Consider the following 23,500-nt stretch of genomic DNA (forward strand, 5'->3'; position numbering starts at 1 on the left):
ATTTATAATCCTTTGATGATCCGCGGTGGCGTTTGTTAGCGAAATGGCCGCGCCGTTCGCCCCTCCCGCTAGACTAATCCGTGATAGGCTGTATGACGTCAAGACGGTCTATTTTTAGAAAGTTGGTCAGAATTTGAGGCACGCGGACACCCTACGTCTATGGAATATTAAAACGAGATCTGTCTTTTGCAAAACAACCACACTGGCGTCATATGCGTATGTACATTTTGCACAAGAGGTATATGGAAGTGAGACATCGCCTGTTGTTAGCCCACTACCAAAAACCCTGTTTATGCTTGAGGTTTTACCACTATCTGTAGATCTGCAATAAATTATTGTAAGCCAAGACAGTTAAATTGCAGGTTCTTTAATGTGTGGCATAAATGGGTATTACATATGCATTGCGTTTGACAACTGAGTTGGGTTTAGTGGTTCATTCGCATCGCAACAGATGTATCTTGCAGGAAACAAAACTAGTTTCAGTTTTTTGTCTCGCAAACGTTTGAGCATGTTGCATGCTTTGTTTAGTTTTGAAAGGCAACTCCATTTTGCAATCAAATAAAGACGCGAGAAAGGCACACGAGGATGCTAAAATTAAACACCGATACGATCAAATGAAGCAAGAAAGCGGCAGTTGCTTTGAGGTCTTGTCACAGATGCAGCAACAGTCCACGTTGCTTAGCAACAGCAAGCAAGCGGCTTCTGTCACTCCAAACATGGTGCAGGAGGTGAACTCCTGCATAATGCATCACAACAGTTTTATGAATGAAAAGACTGCACAGCTGCATCCACTCTGCAGATCACAGATTTACCCCACAAATAATAGCACAACTTCAATGACCATTATCATGTGACAAAACATTTATTTCAACGAGAACTGGCATACAAAGAGACATACATATATATATATATATACAATATAATACAGTCCCAAATACAAAAATAATGTCCAGACAAGCTGCCAACCATTTGTAGTTTAAACCTGTATTGCTGTTTAGTCAATTACACATTTTACATCTTAAATACTGAGCTGATCTTCCATTCCCTTTAGGTTTGAGAATAGATTGGTTTTGGATCAAAAGGTTGACGTGTCACGAGAGCTGCGGCATTAGAAGCGCATCCTAATACTTAAATCATGTGTTTGTGACTTGACTCGCCAGCTCTCACTCCATTCATGTTCTTAACTGAAAAGCAAATATTTACATTGCATGCCAGATATTAGATCTGCCATACTCTCCACACCACTGATTTGTTTTCAATAGGTGTGACAAAATTAGGAATAACCTTTTTTTTCCAATAACTGATGTATTTGATTAACCCCGCCTCTTCTCCACACTGTCCAGATTGACCCGAGCTCACGGATGAGCCTTGAGATGTGAGGATTAATCACAAGAGCTTGCATCACTACAAACAGTCCATGGAGTTGTCTGGCACCAGGCCTAGTGGAGGTGCTTTACCCGGGGTGCAGGATGGGGGAAGCATGGCGTTAGGTGCGGGGTCCACGTTCTCTGAATCCTCCATTTTCTCAGCACATCCTTCCCAGTTGATGTGAAATCTGGTTACACGTGGGTTTGAAGCCAGGATGTTTCTCTGGAGCTATAAAACAAAAGAAAAATAAATGCTTTTAAATGTTTTGTGCAAAATTTCAGGATGTAGATGTGCATTTTTTTTAAATGTGAAATTTTCAATAAAAATCTCGAACAATTCTGAGTGTAGTTTTACTTCCCATGTTGACATTTCCTATTGAAGTAAAAAGGGCTTTATGGTCATTTTACATGTTCATATCTGTTAAAAATGATTATTATTATTGGCATATACTAGCATAAAGAGTGCTTAAAGTAGTTCACTTTCAAAATGAAAATTCTGTAATCATTTACTCATCCTCTTGTCATTTCAGACCTGTATGACATTCTTTCTTCTGCAGAACACAAAAGAAGATATTTTGAAGAATGTTGTTAACAGCCCCCCATTCACTTGGTTACAATAAAAGTGAATGGTGCTGTTTTGTTACCAACATTTTTCAAAAAATCTTCTTTTGTGTTCTGCGGAAGAAAGAGTCATACAGGTTTGAAATGACATGAGGGCGTGTAAATTATGACAGAATTTTCATTTTGAAGGTGAACTACTCATTTAATTAATTTACATGGACTACAAGCCACAAACACAACATGTTTATTCCCTACTAGGGTATTTAGGAATTGATCAATTACCTGTCCATAGTTAGGCTTAAGGGGAGGGTTCTCCCGAAGCTCAGCATCTGTATATTCATTGTTAACATAGTAGCCAATGCGTATGAACTCCTGTCCTCTGTACGTGCATGTGATTAGAACAACAGTAACGCCCACAGCATCGCTTTCAGGTATTAGAGCAGGGTTTGGAGCATCCGCCTGTTGGATAAATAACAAAAATACAAATGACAAATTTTAAACAAAGGAAGGTGCTCCTTATATGACTCTTTCTGGGTGTAACCACAGGACTAATTATCTGCAACAATCTGGAAATTCAATACAAAATTAAATTACTGGAATTGACAACATTAATGTCCTCAAAAGTTAGTGATGGAACAAACGTGATGTGATTTGTGAAATGAAGCAAAGGGGAAGACTATCATGGTTAAAATATTATAAGGACTAAAATAAATAAAAATGTCTGTTTCTTCCCTCCATTTTGTCCTTATTGTAGCTTTACAGCCCATGGCCACTGTATGCTTTAATGGAAAAATGTCATACAAGTTTGGAACCCTATGCTTCCAAGTTAACGGCAGAAATGTCATTTTTAGATAAAATATAAACACCATATAATCAAAGGACACTTTGAAAACATGTGACTCTACAGGAGCCTTAGTATTTTAATTGAATAAGAATTTGTATTGTTACACGAACAGCTGCTCAATAGTCTGCTGTGGTTTGGGACAATAAAAAGGTTATTAAACTCTTAAATCATACATGAATGTCTAATAGCAGTTTTATCTGAGTCACTGTCATCAACTCACCTGAAACACAAACATGTGTCGCCCTGCAGGTACTGGGCCAACCAGAACAGAATCAAGAGTCTGATCATATTCCTCACTTTCTGCCGATCCCACGTAAATAATCTTCCATTCGAGATCTATGATAAACGATCACAAGGACAGATTTAGGCTTTTTCTACCGCCTTATTGAATAACCCTCATATCAAACACACATTCAATACGTCGAAGCAATAAGGAAACCCAGAATGAATCACAACAAAGATATACTAAATTAAATTATAGACTCTTTATTTGAGGTTTTACACGCAGCATCAATGTTTTTGATTTTACAATATTTTTGCTTGTGATGCACACAGCTTCTATTTATTAGACAAGAAAAAGAGTGCAATATTGGACCAACAATGTAAATGACGCTGGATGTTATTTACAAGTGCAAATGGTTGTCATTTAATTTACAGTAACGCATCTTCTATAAACAATGCAGCGCATCTTTCCCGCACGCTTCAATTACCCGCCATTCTGACGTCACCTGGCGGAGTTAGCTAGCTTGCAAGCTAGCAAATAAAGAACACCGAAAACAGCATAATAGACACACACTTATTTAAATAGTCAACTTTAACACTCACCCTCAGGAAGATCCTCCATGCACTCAAACGTTATTTCAAACTGAAACGGGTTACCAAATGGACTTGGGTTGTCCAGGACAGCTACATTTAGCACTTGCACTTTTGCCATAGCTCAACTATACTATCAAGCAACGTAAATGGTGAAAATAAACCACCAAAAATGGAAGACCGATTAATCTAGAAGGGAACCCAAATACCCAACTGACGTTTTAAATAAAAATAACACTTAACGACTCGATTTCACTGCCTTCTGTTAGCTTACTAGCAATTCTGTTGTGTTGTAAAAGTCCAATAGCGTGCACTATACTGTTAAAGCAGGGGATTACTCCCAAATTAAAAGAAAGGATCTACAATAACATAAAGATGTTAAAGAAAGGTCATTTGGCACAACCGACTGACAATACAACCTGTGATGTCTCCCGCCAGAGCATTCAGACAGCTCCAGTAAAGCGTCAGACGCAGAGGATTGGTCTGCGCGCTGATTGGTCAAGAAACTAAAAGTCCCGGATTTCGTGAACGTTGATTGGCGAATCCGGTCCCGTCTTCATGGCTAAAGTTCAGAGGTCAGCAGAAGGATTAAAATATTAAATATTTATTAGACAAATACAAGCTTTTAAGCTTATAGTTCTCACTACGGGGCCTTTGTTGTCAAAGTTTATCTTGCGAAATTTGTTTTAAATTTAGTCAAATCATTTTGAATGTTTGCGTTTAGCAGAAGCTATTTTCCAAAGCTGCTTGCGTACAAGTAACGATATCATCACAATCACATCTATTTAAATGTTTTTAATGAACAAATAATGCTATCATATTCATATTTAATTTGGTTTATTTTGTTTTCTTTTTTATGGCCAACAAATCACACTTAAAATCTGAGTGTATGGGTTTGAGTGAGAGTTTGTTATCATTGTGGCTCTGAATTTTTTACGATATTATCATAAGTGTAGAACTAACACAATATCGATCATCGTGTTTTTTTATATAACGGTTTTTCATTTACAATGCCAGTATATGACCCTAATAGCAGGTTTAGAATTAAATATATATTTCATTTTAATAGTATCGTTTGAAACTTGTGGTCAGCTACTAAAGGTTTTTAGAACAGGCAACAAAGCTTATTAGAAAGAAGACAAAAAGATTTTGAATGGATACATTTTAAATCACATACATTTTGAAAAAACAAATTCCCAGATTTTCATAAGTCTATTTAAACTGAAATGATGTGCACAAAAAAGGGGATTATTTTAATAATATCAGAAATGCAGAATGTTTGGGTCTCATTATCTCATCAAATTGCATCTCTTTTATAGAGGTATACTTTATTAGAGAAGCAATGTTTGGGACAAGATGATTTAGCTCATTATCAACAAGAAATGCTGAAATCTGCCATTTCATCCCAAGATGTTGTTCATATCCACATACGGCTCAGTGTATATAAACAGTCCATTATTTCACAATTCTGTAGGGTGGGATAACAGTCTATCTGGAAACTTTAACCAATTAAACAATTTAATTCTAAGGACAGACTAAAGCTTTTTGACTAATACGTTTGTACATTATTAGGCCTTCGTGATCTTGTTTTGATTATTTTAAGTATTGGGCATCATATTTATTGGGCCTATTAAGTATTGGGCATCATATTATAGGATATGGCCACACAGTCAAGTCAGTATTTTTTCGTGTAGTTGCACACAAAAGTGCCTGAAAGCAGTAACACAATATTATTGTTATGCACAATATCTGATATAGTTAATGAGAGGACAATGTCTACATCTCAGTCAATTATTCTATTGATTTACTTCGTTTTCTTTGTGTGTGCGTCGTCAGTAGACCATCATTCACTCAGTGGTTAATGGTTTTCGAGATGGAAGGGATTACCGGATTTGAGGTATTTCAAGAATTTCTTCACTTCTTCTAGATCAAAGGTCCATCTACCGCCCCACGAGGTCGCACCACTTGTAACAGAATATTAAAAACATTTAAAAGTTACTGATAACAAAAGATGTAAGATTGACAAAAAGAGAGAGAGAGAGAGAGAGAGAGAGAGAGAGAGAGAGAGAGAGAGAGAGAGAGAGAGAGAGAGAGAGAGAGAGAGAGGGGGGGGGTGTTACATATTGATAAAACTCTATAAAGCTTTATAAATAAATGTCACTAATTTAAACCATGAAAATAGTCAGATACAGACGCTAAGTATAATATTCAAAAACTATTCCAATAGTAAAAAGAGTGTGATTTTAATAACGAGGCACGTAATTGAATTGATCGTGAGAGCTGATCGAGAGGAAATGAGTCAGCAGCGCATCGCTTCAGTGCGCAGGTGGATGTTTGCGCACAATAGCGAGTCTGTGTCTGCCACAGGTAGCGCTGGTCTCAGGTATTGTAACACGACACTGAACCATGTGATCGACGACGAGAATTTAGGAAGAAAACAGCTCGAGCGATCTCTCAACACACCCGTAAATACCATACGCACAGGACTACCTTTGGAAGAAGAGTTGGATCTTGAAGAATAATGTTTTGAACTATGTGGAGCATTAATGAGAAACTGGAGGTCGACGGTTTCGGTTCAGATTCGGACTGCACCGGTGAGGTGAGGCGGAAGCGACCTGTGACCAAATACATTGGATCTATATCTTACATGCATTCAGAAAAACTTTTTGGATAATATCTGAATAGAGGTATGACTTTGTATGTAGACGTTTTTGTGTATCGCATGTTTCCTTAACAACAGGTGGAAGGAGTGTGTGTTTAGTCAACGGGATAGTTTAAAGGTGAAAACGCGACAATTAGTCTTTCTGAAGCTCTGCTAATATTTAAGAATAACAATAATACAGACAGCGCAATTTTCTAACATGTTCTGTTTATAAATCTTATATTGTAGTAGCCTACATTTGTGCAATAACCTTTCAATAAGCTTTCTTTTTCTTTGTAGGGCCTATTTAATAAACTATATAGTCATGTTTTTTTGTGTGTAGTTTCAGTGATTTTAAGTAAGTTTACTCTACCATCTTATTTACTAGCCTAGCAAAAGTGAAATCTCTTTTTCTTTATCATCACTATTTTATATTGTAAGCATTAGAAATGATCTCATTTTGAAATCAACTTCAGATTTTAACAGAAGTTTCCACGCTTCTTTTGCAGCTTGCCAGAGACGGATAAGACTATTTTTATGCTTTTGATCTCGGACATGATTTATTGACCTGTGATGCACCCTACCCAGAACATCAGCCCCTTCTGGTTGAGGGTAGGGGTACAGATCGACTTCTCAGAGATGGTATGGCAGGTGGGGTTGTTGGCAGCCAGTTTTCTGCTGCTGTTTCCCAGGAATGCATTGGCCCAGGGTGAGTCATTCGCTCCACCTCTACAGCCATGTCTGAAACTAAACTTTCTGTTCGAACGGAGAACATCCTGATTATTCACAGCATTCAGATAGCTCATAATAGTTACATCAGATTAATCTTGAACGCACAGCACAGCACAGGCTGGGTAACACGCCTCTAATCTTAAAAACACTTCAGACAAGCTCAAGCATGTTGGTTTGCGGCAGAAACATGTCAAGTATTGTGGGAAGCTGGTAAACGTATTATAACACCCAGTTAATGTAAAAAGCCAAATCATTTATGATCTGAATGATTTAAATGATTTTACAAAAGCATATTTTATGGCAAGCTCTAAAGCTCTGTATTCATGAACGTTTTATCACGTGAGGATTCTTGTGGAAATTAGCTTACATGTCTGTTATTAGTATTATATGTGATTTCTGTGGTATCGATACATTCATATTTTTATATTTCATTGTGAGTCCTCCAACAAGTTCGGTTTTCCTTTAAAGTTAGGCTATCTCTCTCCTCTTGTGCCCTTGAGGGATTATTTACTCATGTAAATGTTTAACATTTTTGCTTTTTCATCTGTAAATGCAATAGCTTGTGATAACTTGTGATAGCTTTAAAGGTTTAAACATTACTTTTACTCCGGAATTTGAAAGTGTGATATTTAGGCTATAGTGGCAAGCTCAAGTCAATAGTATACAGACTGTACGCTTGCTTGTGGTTTTACTCTTTCAACACTATTTGTACTCTGGGTTGCCAAAGTGTAGGGATCACGAGTACGAATAAGATTTTACCATAGTTGCCGAAACTGATTGTTAGTGGTAAAAGATTTTATTGGGATTGATGTTTTGTATGGGACACTAATTGATGCTGCTCATGAAACCTTTAAATCATACATGATGTTTTACAAATCTAAAATAGTAAAAAAGCTTTCCTCCTTTCATTGTCCTCCTTTCATCTATTTTTCAGACCAACTTATCTGCAGGATCACATTTAATATATTTTATAATAATACATATTTATATTATTATACATATACATTTGATCATTTTTCTTAACACATTTTAATGCATAAAAAGCCCCTCAGAGCCTTCCCTGAACATTTTTCTGTTCATGTGAAATAATGAACTTATTCACATTTTTTAATAAATGTTCTTTAAATAGCCAATATGCCCAACAAAGCACAAGCTTTTGTTATATAGTCAGAGGCGTTCTACAGAGCATTTATTTGGACAAACATTTGCATACCCATGTAGATACAAGATGAGTCATCATTATTTTGGTCTGTTTTCCTAGAAAAGACAGATTGTACAGTTTAAATGTGTATATCTGCTAAAAGGTTAATTGTCAAACAGCATATAGCGCTCAAAGCTTGCAAACATCTCTGTTCAGTAATGAACAGTCAGTGCTGTATTTCTCAACTCATTTTCCGATACATTGATACATTTCTTTGCACAATCCACATTTTACAGTTTTCTCTGTTTACTTCATACATTCTAGACTAAGGTAAACTATCTCATGAACCTTTAATATGAGCTTTTAAAATGTGAATTACACAAGCACGAAACAGACACATGCTAATTGTCACACAACAATGGACAATGGAGGAAACTGAAGTTCCGATATAAATAGCTTATTTTCATATCTATGCTTTTTGTTTTCACAAATGTGTGATAATTACATTTTGTCGTATGTTTCTTGTCATTTCAAACCTGTATGACTTTCTTTCTTCTGCAGAACATAAAAGAAGATATTTTGAAGATATTTTTGTTGTTAACTGGCCCCCATGCACTTCTATTGTATGAACACAAAACCAATGCAAGTGAATTGGGAATTGATTTTCATCTCAACATGTTTTTAATTTGCAGAGGAGACTACCACAATGCCTAGTAACACTACAACTATCAACACTACAACCCCCAGCTCAGTAAGTAAAGTTTTCCTTAATGTGTCAACATTTCTTTATTTATTTGTCTGAAGAGATCAACTGTCTATCATCACAGTTTTATTTCTGTTATGTGACCAGCTGTTGGTAAACATTTTATATGAATTGTTAAACTTTTTTGGTCAAAAGAAGTTTTGCAACAAAACATATTATAATAATTTCTCATTAATTATGTGTAACTATTTCATGATATATGTGCGATTTCTCAGGGTATGATTCAACAGGCGGTGTTAAAGTAATTAACAAATTAAAAGTAAATATATTAAAAGTGTAAATTAAAATGTTCTTGGATATAAAAGGGTGATTTCCCAGACAGGGATTATTTTAAAACAGGACCATGGTTTAGTTAAATTAGAATATTTAAGTTGTTTTCAAAAACATACAAAAAAACATCACTGTGTGCACCTTAAGACATATTTTAAGGTGAGTGCAAGTTTTTTTCAATCAAGACACCTCTAACATTCCAGTTAGTCTGGGACTACACTCTTAAAAAAAGGTGCTTCAAAAGGTTCTCCGATGCCATAGATGAACTTTATGGTTCCATAAAGAACCTTTAACGTCCCAAGAACCTTTTTGTTTCACAAAAGGTTATTTGTGGCAAAAAACTGTGCTTCAGATTATAAAAAAGTAAGAAAGAGATGGTTCTTTAAAGCAGTAGTTCTCAATCTTTTTGGAGTACTGGACCCCATCATATCTCAAACTATCTTCATGGACCCCCAACCCCCGTGCTCGCACCCCATCCCATTTTCTTTCCCCAGCACAACAACATATTTCCGCTAAATTAGGAAAATAAAAAAAATTAGTAAAGTCAATATATGTAAGCCTAACTTAAAATTACACGTGACCATTTAATGGTTTTCAGTGGCATTAAAATTACACAATAATCACAATTACGTCGCCAAAACATTCTATTTCAGTATCTCCAACAGTATAAACACACTTTACTGCAGTTTATTCTTTCAACATTAATTTGTCAACAAGGACTTACACCAACCATTACTGATCAGTTACCGTTATAAGTAACCATTATATAATGTTTAATATGTTTAGAAAATGATTAAAAATAAGAAAAAACAGCTTTACAAACGTGATATAGAGGCTATCCATTGTTCAATAAAAAATAAAAACGTTTTAAACCTCTATCAGGAGTGAACTTTGAACTCTGGTGTGCGATACCTGTGAGTTGCCCAACTTGCCCTGACGTTCTGATCGATCCGCGTGTTGAACTGATGAGGTGAAACTGATGCCATTACTGTTTATTGCTAAGACCTTAAGCTCATGAATATGGTAATGTGTGGTGCTTCAATGAAAATAGGCTTGTCCGACTTTATGCGGCGGTGCGCAGAACCACCTGGCATATGACATGAAATGCATTCAAAAGCAAACCGAGCAGTCGACTCTCTCGCGCGGTGCTGCGAACCTTCCCTGCAAAGTGAATGAACATAATTTATGAACACAAGTAACCAGTCAATTTGGCAATTAATTTGACTGCAATAGCCGATTCGGTTGATTTTTTATCTGCGCCTGGTGGGTGTTAATTTCAAACCCTGAATGCAAGATATTAACTCAAAACATTTTAAATGTTTCTATGGACCCCCGCAATGACGCCATGGACCACTAGGGGTCGGCGTACCCCCGGTTGAGAATCACTGCTTTGACTGCATGGTTCTTTGTGGAACCAAAAATGCTTCTTTATGGCATCGCTGTGAAGAACCTTTTAAGCACCTTTATTTTTAAGAGTGTAGGTTTAATCCCTGTCCAGGAAACCACCCCATAGTCTTCCTTCATTATGGGCCATAACATTAAATTTCATGTGTTACATAATAATAAAAACATTAATTAAAATAAGTTCGACATTTCTTTGGGTGACATTTCAAATGGTTACAGTTAATATCAAATGTTTCTAGAAAATCCTGTTTACTGATACAGTATTTGCATATTTCAATATATGAAACGAAAAACATGTTTACAGTGTGCTATCTGCAAACATCTAACTCAACTTTTCTCTTTGTCCAGGGCACGAATGTTGTGGCTATTGTAGTACCAATTGTGGTCGTGGGGGTGCTGTTTATTTTGGTGGGGGTGCTGTTGTTTCTGTTCTGCGTGGTAAAGAAGAAGCGTCAGACGGAGGGGACGTATCGACCCAGCACAGAGGAGCAGACAGGAGCCCCCAGTGTAGCGACAGCAGACGCCCTCAAACTACCCAAAGAGGAGAGACTGATTTAACACACATGAACTCATATTGTGCTGGTTCACCCTGAAGCACATGATAATATGACTGTTCTGAACTATGCACCTTTTTTTGAAAGCACAGGGCACAGATTTAGCCCTGTGTTATGACTAAACAAAGCGAGTATGACCACTTGGATGAACTCCAATATTCACCCTGCAACAGACAACACATTTCCCAGTGAATATATTTACGTTGGACCAAAAAAATAAAACGAAGACCCCGTTTCAGAGAAGACCACACCTGCTGGTGCTATGCATTATAGAATTGCATTGACCTTTAGGCATTAAATCTTGGAAATGGCATTTGGATAATAGGAAAAATGCTTTTGTTGACTGATCTGCTTGTGCTGCAATGAAATTTCATTCTTGTTCTAGATTGTTAGCCAATACATACACCAATGTTGATAATTTTATTGAACGTTTTGCATCCTTCAAATATGCAGTAGGATATATTTACGATCGTATCTGTATTTACATTTATGCAATAGCCAGATGCTTTTGCTCAATGCATTTCTATCAGTCCATGCATGTCTTATACATTGAACCCCTGACAATGGTGTCTACCCGTGGACTTCAGCAACATTATTTCAAGGTGCATTGATTGATTGGCATGATTTACCTGTTATATTTATTCATATATACTATTTATAATTAATCTAATGCTAATTTTCCATAAATGTGATGGAAGCAGCAGGCTAGTCAATCTAGAAGGCACTTGACAGTATTGCTTAAGGCTGTCTTAATATTGCTTGGCAAGAACAATGCAAGGCTTCTTATCTAAGAAACACGCCTGATCAATGACGTTTTCTGGAACAGCGCTCTCTAGTGGAGTATTTCTGCCATTTCCTTTATGAAGCACAACATTTCCAGAAAGGATGTTTTAAATTATGATTGTGAATGATTGAAATTAAACATGTATGCAAACCTACAACACAGAAAAGAACAAATTGTGTGTTCCATGTAGAACCAGCCTTTATTCAGATTGGCATTGACAAAGTCACAATGTTCACAAATCTGAAGTCTTCACAGTTAAACTCGCTCGCATTGGATGAGGGGAAGATTTGAGGGCGTGCATTCACAACATTCTATGTTTCTACACAAAAGTCAAAATGTTCACTGTTCATTAAAATGTCACATGTTTTCAATGGATACTGAGAATGATAACTCATTTGTTTGTTCTGGAGAGCATTGTTTTTTGCCATGAGAAGAATGAAATGTGAGGGGTGAAGTGGAACGCACAATGGTTGTGATTTAGGCGACCTCTTCCTCGCCCTCCTCTTCAAACTCGCCCTCTTCGGCGGTGGCGTCCTGGTACTGCTGGTACTCGGACACCAGGTCGTTCATGTTGCTCTCGGCCTCGGTGAACTCCATCTCATCCATGCCCTCGCCGGTGTACCAGTGCAGGAAAGCTTTGCGGCGGAACATGGCGGTGAACTGCTCAGAGATGCGTTTGAACAGCTCCTGGATGGCCGTGCTGTTGCCGATGAAGGTGGCGGACATTTTGAGCCCGCGGGGCGGGATGTCGCACACGGCCGTCTTGACGTTGTTGGGGATCCACTCGACGAAGTAGCTGCTGTTCTTATTCTGCACGTTGAGCATCTGCTCGTCCACCTCCTTCATGGACATGCGTCCGCGAAACACGGCGGCCACTGTCAGGTAGCGGCCGTGGCGTGGGTCGCAGGCGGCCATCATGTTCTTGGCGTCGAACATCTGCTGCGTGAGCTCGGGCACGGAGAGGGCACGGTACTGCTGGCTGCCTCGGCTGGTGAGTGGAGCGAAGCCGGGCATGAAGAAGTGGAGACGGGGGAAGGGCACCATGTTGACGGCCAGTTTGCGGAGGTCGGCGTTGAGCTGGCCAGGGAAGCGGAGGCAGGTGGTCACGCCGCTCATGGTGGCGGAGACGAGATGGTTAAGGTCGCCGTAGGTTGGTGTGGTGAGTTTGAGGGTGCGGAAGCAGATGTCGTAGAGAGCCTCGTTGTCGATGCAGTAGGTCTCGTCCGTGTTCTCCACCAACTGGTGGACGGACAGGGTGGCGTTGTAGGGCTCCACCACTGTGTCAGACACCTTGGGAGAGGGCACCACGCTGAAGGTGTTCATGATACGGTCGGGGTACTCTTCGCGGATCTTGCTGATAAGCAGGGTACCCATGCCGGATCCAGTGCCTCCACCCAGGGAGTGAGTGAGCTGGAAACCCTGCAGGCAGTCGCAGCTCTCGGCTTCCTTACGAACAACATCCAGAACCGAGTCTACCAGCTCTGCTCCTTCTGTGTAGTGGCCTTTGGCCCAATTGTTTCCAGCACCGCTCTGACCTGCAAACACGCAATGTTAGAGCTACTGACCGCACTCGCATTTCAATGTGAAATAATGATGAATGATTTGCTTACCGAACACAAAGTTGTCAGGTCTGAAGATCTGTCCAAAGGGTCCAGAGCGAACTGAATCCATGGTGCCAGGCTCCAGATCGACCAAGATGGCACGTGGAACATACTTCCCACCTACACAAAGGGACAGGTTTTTTTTTTTTAATTCTTAATTCGCTGATTTCAGTGCACATACAGTGGGGATTAAATGTCTGAGACCACTTGGAAAATCTTGATTTAAAAATGTATGTAAACCTGGAAATATTCCCTTTACATTACTTCACTGTTTCTGCAGGTTTCACAAAGTCAAATTTAAGACTTTTTAAGACCATTATGAATAAAATTTAAGACCTGTATCACAACATAAAAAACCTCACACCCAACATTCCCAGATCAATTTCTTTCTGGCATACGAAGCAGTAGCTTCAAAAATGATTGTATTTCAATGAGCAGGTAGCGTTACATGGCCGTAGGAAAATTAAGACCTGATTAAAATTATTTAAGACCTAGAACACAATACTTCAGTGAATTTAAGACTTTTTAAGGCCTAATATTTTGATTTTGGAATTTAAGACTTTTTAAGACCCCGCGGAAACCCTGCTAATGTACTTCAACTGTTAAGGACTAAGTGAATTTGGTGTTTAAGGGCACCATCTTCTGCCGAGATGTGGGAAGTCATTCAGTGGATGAGCTGTTCCAGTGTGTGTGAGTGTTTTGTTTCGATTTATCTTATTTTTGTCCTGCACCTGAGCCTTCGGGTTTGTGGGATGTGCATGCCTTATTTTTCACTTTGAGTGTCATTGGGATTGAATGAGGTCACCATGAAACGGAAGTTGCGATTGGAGGGGAGGGCTAAAAATGCCTGGCCATTGGAGCTACCTCTTTTTTGTTGCAGACGTCATGTGGTTTTGATTCAGACACCACTACAAAATGCCTGTTCCCATTTAAACAGTGCACTATATAAGGGTATATAGGGGGCTGTTTCGGAGAAGAATAAAAACAATTCTGAAGAAATGCTGAATTGTATAGTAAATAGTACAGAATGTCAAATTTCATAGCTTCCATTGACACACATGGTTCTCCTCTGAATATTCTCAAATCGTGTTGGGTTCAGACTTTGGTTTATCATGGTTTGTGTTTATGTCGAGCCTGGATGTCATCAAATGATAAAAATGTATCTCCATTTTAACGTTTTACTTAAATTGAAATGTCATACTTCCAATTTTAAAATGTATTCAATTTGAGAAATGAATCATGTTTAAAATCCCCTCTGTATCTATGCTGTTGCCTGTCTTCAAAATCGAAGTTATAAGAATGCAGAAAATGTTGAATGTGTAAGTATTAATAGTATGAAAAAATGACCTGAAGCCTCATTGTAGTAAACGCTGATCCTGTCTAGCTGCAGGTCGCTGTCTCCATGATATGTTCCGGTTGGATCAACGCCGTGCTCATCACTGATAACCTCCCAGAACTGAAACGGGAGGAGAGACAGCAGGGCGGAGGCCACAGAGAGAGAGAGAGAGAGAGAGAGAGAGAGAGAGAGAGAGAGAGAGAGAGAGAGAGAGAGAGAGAGATCAACAATCACATCTTATTTCTCAATATCTACATCTACATATAAAACCAGAAATATCTTCTTCCTGTAAAAAACATGTAATTGTGGAAACTAACTATTCATGATAAAAAAAATCAGAAACCATTTACTTGCAAATGATTAAATTATGCGATGAAAATTCATAATGCAACCTACACATATTTGTACACATTTGGCCACTTTAATTGATGGTTTAAATTTTAAGGATAACTAATATTTGATGTTTTTTCCCTTAAACCCAGCAGTGCAACAATGTGATGCTATTTTTAAATAAAGGTTCGATTAAAGGACTGTAAGCCATACTGGTAAGCATGCATATATGCATAAATACACCTAATGTATATATAACTAGTAACCATTAAATTCAAAAGTAAAATATTTGACCCCAAAACCTTAATTCAAGTTAAGTAGGTCATTCTCAAAAGATTATATTTCTAACCAATCAAATATCATTACCATCATTAAAGATCTCCTAGCCTACAGAAATATTAGGCTACTGCACAATTGTATTAAATGCATGACTGTAACAATTCGAGAACGAGGGAGTAAAAATAAGAGACCGTTTTGTTCATTCATTCCCCATGGATGGTACAATGGATGAAGAGCTCTTTCCACGGCCAATGAAAGGACATCTTTGCGCACAAGGCACCGGCTAAAAATCGAAACAGTGATTTAAAAGCTCAAAATGAATGAATCAGATTAATCTGCGACTCATTTCTGGAAGATTCTTTAAAACTGGATTAGTCACCACCCTCGGAGAGCAGCTACGTGCATGCAACTGAGATATGCATCCGTCGCTTTAGAGAATTCTCAAAACGACGGATGCATATACTTTTTTACCTTAGCTCCGATCTGGTTGCCGCACTGGCCGGCTTGCAGATGCACAATCTCGCGCATGGTGTCTGGTAATGGCGGGGATGGAGAAGTCGCGGGTCGTCGTCTACTGCACACTGACGTACTGAGCTGCTTTTTTTTCTTTCGGACTCTCGTCTCTCTCCGTCGCAGATTAACGCCCGCCTCTAAACCCCGTTATGGGCCATTGACACGGTACGCGGTGGAATTGCCGCGTTCACAATAAAATCAAATGTTTTATCTACAGCTGCGCCTGCCGCAAAGAGCCGTGCCCGTGGAAGTTGCAGGATTATGGATGCACGAGCACTGCTAACGAAGCGGCCCGCGTTTTGCCGCTTACCACATGCTTCCCTTTGAAAATGAACTGGACAAACGTGACTGCCGCGTACCGTGTGAATCCACCATTACTGGGCTGAACGTGTGGCGCAAGGTGACGTCATCCCCATGGTAACCAAGAGCGGAGGAGAGAAGGAGGACATTGAGCTCGTGGAGACAGCGGATAGGATGATGCCTGAGATTTGGATGGAGATGATAGACGACTCTCTGAGGACCAATGACTGTTAAAGACATGTCTGAAAAATATAGCAGTGGTAAATGGAGATGATTGATCGTATACTACTACAACTTTCGATATCAAACCAAAAAAAGATGATGGTGGTGCCAAGCATGCTATTCTACATGAAGTTGGTCAAAAATAGACATTGACCCTTCTTGACTCTACATACATGTCTTTTGGAAAACATTGTATGACAAACATCTGGTTGGCCTATATACTCAATATCTAAAAATATTACAACACATATTCACTTAATGCCACTAAATGATTTTAATCCATCAGAAAACATTTAGAAGGGGAGGAGAATGCATCCACCAGTGTTATGGTCTACTGATAGCCTATGTGTGTGTACTACTAATGCCATGAAGAGAATATTTTCATTCTGAATAAGAGAATTTTGATCAAAATAAAAGTCAGTTTATAATAGTTACACATTCAACACACACAGCATGCAGAGACTGTTGTGAATGCATAAATCTGACAGCTAAAGGTCAATGCAGAATCTGCAAGCAGCACTAAAGCTACAATAACAAATATTAACTGATAATAAACAATCAAACAAAGGAAAATATGGGTGATTTTATGAGATTATTAAATGAAAGAATTTAGTAGTATAAATTACCAATAACAGAAACACTTGTTGTTTACATACATTACAGTGAAGAGAAAGGCATTTGTTTGGTTTATCGTAAAAGTTGTGGAAGAATTGTCCATAACTGTGATAAAAAAGAAAAATAAATGTGCTAAAATAGGATTAATTTTAATTTTAAACTAATTTTTATTTTTTTATTTTTGATCATTTGATTCCAAACAGATGTTATCTACTGTATGGACATGACTCACTTATTCTTTATTTATATTTTTTCACATTTACAACAATAGTAAACTCTTTATGAATTATGAAATAACACAATTGTAACATTAGGAATAGTAATGTGACAAAAAGCATCCAAAAAATCAGAACTGTTATATTCTGGCATCTTCACAGTCACCCTTTGTCTAGAATAATCTCGGCATTTTATCCGGTCTGATGCAGGGCTGTATGAGAACAATATGAGGAATTTCCATCTACTTTGCCATCTTATACTGGCATGTAGTTTCTTAATTATTTGGTCCATGTAAAAACATAAAACATTTAAAAATTCAATTTCTACTGAAAGAAATAGTTTGCACAATTATATTTTATCTACAAAAGTAATTTCGAAGATTCAAACATACCTTCAGATTAAAAGATTTAAAACATTATGAACATTTTTTATTCAAGGGTTTTAACCCTTTTCCACTCTGCCACCCCCCACCTGAGGGTCCAGTATTTCATCATCAAATCTATAAGTTGTGGAGCGCAAAACTATACGCTATCTTTTGACATCTTAAAACTCTGGATGGAGCTGAAAGAGGGAGGCAGCGACCTGACATGTCCTCACTACACAACAAAATTGCAACTGCAATTAGCTATTAGAATATTAAGATAATATTAAATCTAGCATCTACCTCTTTTATTTCTTTTTTTTCTTGTTTATTTAGCCTAGTTGTGCAAGCACTGTCGAGCTTGTAGAGATGCAGCAGTAATGCCAGAGGAGAACTGGTTCGTTCTCCCGAAGTTTTTTTTTTCTCCACTGGAGTTTCGGGTTCCTCGCTATGGTTTGCACACTGGCTGCACTTTACCCCACATAGGAATTGATAGTCTGCATAATATATTACCTGTGTTTATCTTCTTTTCTCTTCTGTCTCTCTCTCTCTCTCTCTCGCTCTCTCTCTCTCTCTCTCTCTGTGTGGGTGTGTCCGTGTGTGTTTGGTGTGCGTTAGTGTGTGTGTCAGGGCATGTATGATATTTAAAGTATTGCTTAAGGTTAACATGTTTTCATGTACAGCTGCTTTGTAACAATGAACATTTTAAAAAGCGCAATATAAACAAAAGTTGAGTTAAGTAAAACCACACCTTTCTCAATTGTGCATTTATGTTACATTACAAACCCACAATAAGTTCTGAATTTGTCATCCTGCAACCAGTGTTGGGTGTAACTAGTTACTAAGTAATTAGTTACTGTAATTTAATTACTTTTCCCTTGAAAAAGTAAAGTAAGGGATAACTCTTATTTTTTTGTAATTTAATTACAGTTACTTTTGATGTAATTCAACTAAATACTTTGTGTAATATATGTGTGTGCAATAGTGGAATTTACATCAAAATTCAGAGTCTAACTTTAAAATCCGTGCTTTAATGTATAATTCTCACATTTGTAATACTTTGGTCAGTTAATAAGAGTACTTTATGTCGTTTTATATTATTTATTTGAATGAATTAAAAGAGCCCTTTCATGCCTATCCTTGAATCACTTAACTAATCAAGGTTGATATAGGATATAGAAAGTAATTAGTAATAAGTAACTAAATACTTTTTGGAGGGAGTAATTTGTACAGTAATCTAATTACCCTATTGAATATGTAATTAGTAACTAGTAATTAATTACTTTTTCAGAGTAACTTACCCAACACTGCCCGCAACCAACCCTCCCCTTTTTGAGAGTCATATGAATAAAATTAATTTCATATTTATATCACACAAACTCACGAAACATACATCAAATAAAAACTCACTCTCAAAAATATCTATTTCACCATTCTAACAGAGTAACCTAACAGAATAATTGTCAAATATAGAGGGTTTTCTGTAAAATGAGACCATATTTATCAGTTTGCTCCAATGTATGTTGGTAAGGCACTCTTTTAAACCCAGGTGTGCATAATTCTGTAAAAATGCATTATATGTGCCAGGGCTATAGAGAATAAAAGTGTTGAACTGTATTATCTAAAAATGCGGCTGTATATTAACTAACGAAGGTATAAGTCTAGCACAGCGGAAACACACCTACTTCTCAACACAGTCTTCAGTATCGAGCTGAAGGACGTGGACCAAGTGACATTCATCTCTTCATTCAAAGCACTTCACTTCTAGTTTAACTCGTTCAGTACACTTATAGACTCCTCCTCCTCCTCCACTGTTGCATGTCAGGACATACATAGTATCAGGTCTGTGCTTCATGAAACCAGCAGAGTGTGAACACCCGTAAACTATACAGCAGGTACCACCCTTAGAGATGTCAAACGCACAATACAGGCAAGAAGGGCAGTACCTGCACGAGGACATGTCTGCAGATCTCCCCGTGGAGGACCTCTCCTGTCCCGTGTGCTGTGAAATCTTCAAGGATCCCGTCCTTTTGCCATGCAGCCACAGTTTCTGCAAGAGCTGCTTGGAGCGCTTTTGGGAAAGCGGCGTTTCTTGCAGCTGCCCCATCTGCAGGAGGAGAGCATCCAAAAAGAGCCCCCTCTCCAACCTGGCCCTTAAAAACCTGTGTGAAGCTTTTCTACACGGGAAAGGCCAGAGCAATGCATCTGGATCCAACAGCTTGTGCTGGAGGCATGGGGAAAAACTGAAGCTTTTCTGTTGGACTGATCAGGAGCCCATCTGCGTGGTGTGCCAAACCTCGAGAATGCACAAAGGTCACGACTGCTCTCCCACAGAAGAGGCGGCCGCGGACTGCAAGGTAGAATTTGACAGAGTCACATTATGTTGTCGAGTCTGTTACATTGTGTCGCAATCAATGCTCAGTGCTGTTCTCAGGCCATGAAAAGATTTGTAGCGCCGAGGCATAAGAATGCTGTTTATCAAGTCTGCTTTGGCATTATCTCAGGCTGTTCAGCCAAAAGATCATGGCTGCTTTTAAACAACACCTTCTGCTTTTATCCGTCTTCAGACTACTGTGGCACATGTTTCATTGTATTCTGGACGGATATATCAAGTTGATCCAAGATTTCAAATCAGTTTTTTAAAAGGCACCGATATGGTTGTATTCGACTGGAGTGCTGGAAAAAGTTGAAGCACAAATTCATCTGAATTTAAAGGGACAGTTCACACAAAAAGGAAGATTCTGTCATCATTTGCTCACCCTCAAGTTGTTACAAAACTGCATGAAAAGGATATTTGTAAGAATGCTTGTAACCAATTAGACTTTTATAGTAGGGACAAGACTACTATGGTATGGTGCCCCAGAACTGTTAAAGGGACATTTTACCCCAAAATGAAAATTCTGTCAATATTTACTCATCCTCAAATTGTCCCGAACCTGTATTGATTTCTTTGTTCTGTTGAACACACAGAAAATATTTGGAAGAATGCTATAGCAATTTTCAGGTCTGGAACATTATTCACTCGTTGTATATTTTTTGTTCTGTTGAACATAAAATGAGATATATAAGAATGTAGAAAAGCAAATAGTTCTGGGGCACCTTTGACTACCATTTTAAAATGTCCTACTATGATTGTCAGTGATGTCCCAGAACTGAAAATTGCTAACATTCTTCCAAATATCTTTCTTTGTGTTCAACCAAACAAGAAAATGTATACAGGTTTGGAAAAACGAGTACAATATGACAGAATTTTCAATTTTGGGTGAACTATCCCTTTAAGAGTCCTTTAACCATTAAGCTAAGAATGGTGCGTCTATGGTATCGTGAAGCTCTTTTTGTTGTTGTTGATATCATCCAAAAACTGTAAGAAACTTTTAGTTAATGTTGTACAAGTATGATAAATATTATTGGTAGGATGCTTGGTTGGTACTCAGTGTTGAATGTGTGAGATGGTTATAATTGAAAGGGTTTTTTCACCTGTAGGATAAACTCTCTGCTGCCATGAAAGCCCTGCAACAGAAGCTGGAGTTCAGTAAAGCAAGACGTTGCTCAGCCTTGACTTTAGAGCACATTAGGGTAAATATTACATTTAACACTTCACAGCTTTTGTCATGACGATCAAAGTTGTTTTGATTTTTGATTGTCTATTGTCATTTGTAGAATCAGGCCCAGCGACTTGAGAGACAAATGAAGGATGAGTTTCTCAAGCTTCACCAGTTTCTTTATGAGGAGGAAGAGCTCAGATTATCAGCACTGAAGGAGGGAGAAGAGAGGAGGGTCGAGGCATTGAAGAACACGGACAATGATATTTCAAGAAGAATCTCATCTCTTACAGACATGATCAGAACTATGGAGCAAAACATACATGCTGAAGAGTTCACATTGTTGCAGGTGAGAATATTGTGATGGAATTCATTCATTCATTCATTCATTAGTTTCATTCATTCATTCATTGTTGTTTTACAGAACTTCAAAGCCACCATACAGGGGTATGTAAATCTGTGACACTTTCTTTTGCTTTCTCCACTGTTTCCTGTTTTTTTTTTTTAATTAAATTTAACTAATTTATTTAATTAAACTATGTTTTTACAGAACATGGAGTACAATGCAGGATCCAGAAGGCATGTCTGGATCTTTGCTGGATGAGTCCAAGTTTGTTGGGAACTTAAAATATAATGTCTGGGAGAAGATGCAAACAGTTGCACCTTACAGTAAGTTCCTCTTTAACATGCAAATGAACATTGATGTAAAATGTAAATAAATGACCAAACTTTTTGACTGATCTCATTCTATAAACAGCGTTGAGATATATTTAGTATGTTTGGGGGCTGCTTGTATCTATCTAGTAATCACGTTTCCATAATAATTCCTTCTTCATTCTCTCCCTCCCGTCACAGGTCCTGTTATTCTGGACCCAAACACAGCGCACCCGTGTCTGACGCTCTCTGATGATCTCACCAGTCTCCAGTACAGCACCCCTATCCAAGGTCTCCCCAATAACCCTGAACGTTTCCACATCAGTGCAGAGGTGCTGGGCTCCAGTGCCTTCACCTCAGAGAACCACGGCTGGGAGATTGAGGTTGGGGAAAATGAGGACTGGATCCTGGGACTGGCCAGTGAGCGTGTGAAGAGAGACAAAGAAGTGTCTGCAAGACCAGAGAATGGCTTCTGGACCATCTGTCTACGTGATGGGCAGTACAGGGCTATGACATCACCCCCGACGGCTCTCACACTGGAGAATAAACTGCAGAGGGTCCGAGTCCAGCTGAACCGAGACAGAGGGGAAGTTATCTTCTCCAACCCAGCTCATGAAGAGATTCTATACACTTTCAAGCACGCTTTTATAGAAAAACTCCTACCGTACTTTTACACACAGAGTAAACATCCTTTAAGAATCTTAGCTAAGCCTGTGTTGGTATCTGTTACTGAGGAAGCTTTGCATGCATAAATGTTGTTTCACTGTTGAAGATAGTCGTACTGAATGATATTTTCCCAAGGAAAAGTCAGGTAGAAACGGAATCTACAAGCAAATTATTATAAGCACCAAACTCCAGTAAGTGTCAAAAGTGGAAGGAATGTTTGCTCATGTCTGCTAAGAGCAAAACCCAGCAAACTAACATTTGTTTGGAAGTTACAACAGTCCTCGACAAAATGAAAGAAATCTTAGAAAAATGTAGCTCGATTTCTACCAGAACAGTTACTACAGATATCATTTAATAATACTACATTCTGAAACAAAAAGTTAGTTGGTATTGCAGCACCACCCAGCCTTAAAACAGGGAACGTGAATATAAAACATGTCACAACTAACCTTTTGACGGACATCAGTTCTGTTTCTTTCCAATCGGTGCGCTTTATTGTAAAATCTGATTTTATTATCGTTTAGAGTACGACGAACAAAGTCGTGTGGGAAAATGAAGACAAAATTACATTTAGGACTAGGACCTATATCAACATTTAATAGCATATGGTTTCAAAATCATGTTCATGGTTTGCGATGTTCAAAACGATTACATTTATTTACAAATTTAGGGAGTAGCGGCAATCCTAAGCCAACAAGTTCTACAAGTTTCATGTTTGAGAAAAATCATCCCACCAGAGACGATGAAATAAATGATTTGATTGGTTCTTCGGTCTGTTAGCAGATTCCTATTGGTTAGTGCTCTGTACTTTTAGGGAGAGTTTCTGCTAATGTGCCAGTATTACCCTGCTAGTAATGAAAAGGCTAGATCAGTGGTTCCCAACCTTTTCATGGTTGCGCCCCCTGTAAACCCATTTAAAGAACTGGCGCCCCCCCCCCATACTGTACATTGAGGATAGATAAGATAATGTTTAATGTATATATATATATGT

At 38.3% G+C, this 23,500-nt stretch overlaps 4 protein-coding genes across 5 annotated transcripts; 2 read left to right on the top strand and 2 right to left on the bottom strand.

Moving 5' to 3' along the window:
• Positions 1–259: 259 nt before the first annotated feature.
• asf1ba (anti-silencing function 1Ba histone chaperone) lies at positions 260–4,065 on the bottom strand. The gene is made up of 4 exons (XM_057345084.1): positions 3,598–4,065; positions 2,993–3,108; positions 2,211–2,387; positions 260–1,596 (listed from the first exon to the last, which is right to left on the bottom strand). The coding sequence occupies exons 1-4, from the start codon at positions 3,704–3,706 to the stop codon at positions 1,405–1,407; spliced, it is 594 nt and encodes a 197-aa protein (XP_057201067.1). The 5' UTR covers positions 3,707–4,065; the 3' UTR covers positions 260–1,404.
• A 1,862-nt stretch (positions 4,066–5,927) lies between these two features.
• crb3a (crumbs homolog 3a) lies at positions 5,928–11,866 on the top strand. Of its 2 annotated transcripts, none has more exons than XM_057345407.1 (4): positions 5,928–6,272; positions 6,736–6,935; positions 8,792–8,850; positions 10,885–11,866. In XM_057345407.1, the coding sequence occupies exons 2-4, from the start codon at positions 6,800–6,802 to the stop codon at positions 11,092–11,094; spliced, it is 405 nt and encodes a 134-aa protein (XP_057201390.1). In that variant the 5' UTR covers positions 5,928–6,272; positions 6,736–6,799; the 3' UTR covers positions 11,095–11,866. The 2 variants fall into 2 exon arrangements, with proteins under 2 accessions (XP_057201390.1, XP_057201391.1); XM_057345408.1 differs by having other exon boundaries at positions 5,928–6,184.
• Positions 11,867–12,040: 174 nt separating this feature from the next.
• tubb4bl (tubulin, beta 4B class IVb-like) lies at positions 12,041–16,318 on the bottom strand. The gene is made up of 4 exons (XM_057345405.1): positions 15,892–16,318; positions 14,823–14,931; positions 13,485–13,595; positions 12,041–13,409 (listed from the first exon to the last, which is right to left on the bottom strand). Exons 1-4 carry the CDS (start codon positions 15,946–15,948, stop codon positions 12,352–12,354), a joined length of 1,335 nt encoding a protein of 444 aa, XP_057201388.1. The 5' UTR covers positions 15,949–16,318; the 3' UTR covers positions 12,041–12,351.
• A 3,173-nt stretch (positions 16,319–19,491) lies between these two features.
• Positions 19,492–22,595, top strand: LOC130561219 (zinc-binding protein A33). Its single transcript, XM_057345404.1, has 6 exons — positions 19,492–20,004; positions 21,131–21,223; positions 21,308–21,538; positions 21,614–21,636; positions 21,740–21,858; positions 22,045–22,595. The coding sequence occupies exons 1-6, from the start codon at positions 19,558–19,560 to the stop codon at positions 22,593–22,595; spliced, it is 1,464 nt and encodes a 487-aa protein (XP_057201387.1). The 5' UTR covers positions 19,492–19,557.
• Positions 22,596–23,500: the final 905 nt, after the last annotated feature.

Source organism: Triplophysa rosa, linkage group LG11, assembly GCF_024868665.1.
Source record: "Triplophysa rosa linkage group LG11, Trosa_1v2, whole genome shotgun sequence".
NCBI classification, from domain to species: Eukaryota; Metazoa; Chordata; class Actinopteri; order Cypriniformes; family Nemacheilidae; genus Triplophysa; species Triplophysa rosa.

What these genes read in the sequence shown, in the direction of transcription:
- crb3a (XM_057345407.1), top strand. Translation starts at nt 6,800, where the DNA reads ATGCACCCTACCCAGAACATCAGCCCCTTCTGGTTGAGGGTAGGGGTA. An exon ending in CAGGAATGCATTGGCCCAGG is followed by an intron (nt 6,936 to 8,791) that starts GTGAGTCATTCG and finishes TTTAATTTGCAG; the next exon opens with AGGAGACTACCACAATGCCT. An exon ending in ACACTACAACCCCCAGCTCA is followed by an intron (nt 8,851 to 10,884) that starts GTAAGTAAAGTT and finishes CTCTTTGTCCAG; the next exon opens with GGCACGAATGTTGTGGCTAT.
- asf1ba (XM_057345084.1), bottom strand. Translation starts at nt 3,706, where the DNA reads ATGGCAAAAGTGCAAGTGCTAAATGTAGCTGTCCTGGACAACCCAAGT. An exon ending in CATGGAGGATCTTCCTGAGG is followed by an intron (nt 3,109 to 3,597) that starts GTGAGTGTTAAA and finishes CGTTTATCATAG; the next exon opens with ATCTCGAATGGAAGATTATT. An exon ending in TTAAGCCTAACTATGGACAG is followed by an intron (nt 1,597 to 2,210) that starts GTAATTGATCAA and finishes TTTGTTTTATAG; the next exon opens with CTCCAGAGAAACATCCTGGC.
- tubb4bl (XM_057345405.1), bottom strand. Translation starts at nt 15,948, where the DNA reads ATGCGCGAGATTGTGCATCTGCAAGCCGGCCAGTGCGGCAACCAGATC. An exon ending in GCAACCAGATCGGAGCTAAG is followed by an intron (nt 14,932 to 15,891) that starts GTAAAAAAGTAT and finishes CTCCCGTTTCAG; the next exon opens with TTCTGGGAGGTTATCAGTGA. An exon ending in ACCTGACAACTTTGTGTTCG is followed by an intron (nt 13,410 to 13,484) that starts GTAAGCAAATCA and finishes GCGTGTTTGCAG; the next exon opens with GTCAGAGCGGTGCTGGAAAC.
- LOC130561219 (XM_057345404.1), top strand. Translation starts at nt 19,558, where the DNA reads ATGTCAAACGCACAATACAGGCAAGAAGGGCAGTACCTGCACGAGGAC. An exon ending in TGACTTTAGAGCACATTAGG is followed by an intron (nt 21,224 to 21,307) that starts GTAAATATTACA and finishes TGTCATTTGTAG; the next exon opens with AATCAGGCCCAGCGACTTGA. An exon ending in TTCAAAGCCACCATACAGGG is followed by an intron (nt 21,637 to 21,739) that starts GTATGTAAATCT and finishes ATGTTTTTACAG; the next exon opens with AACATGGAGTACAATGCAGG.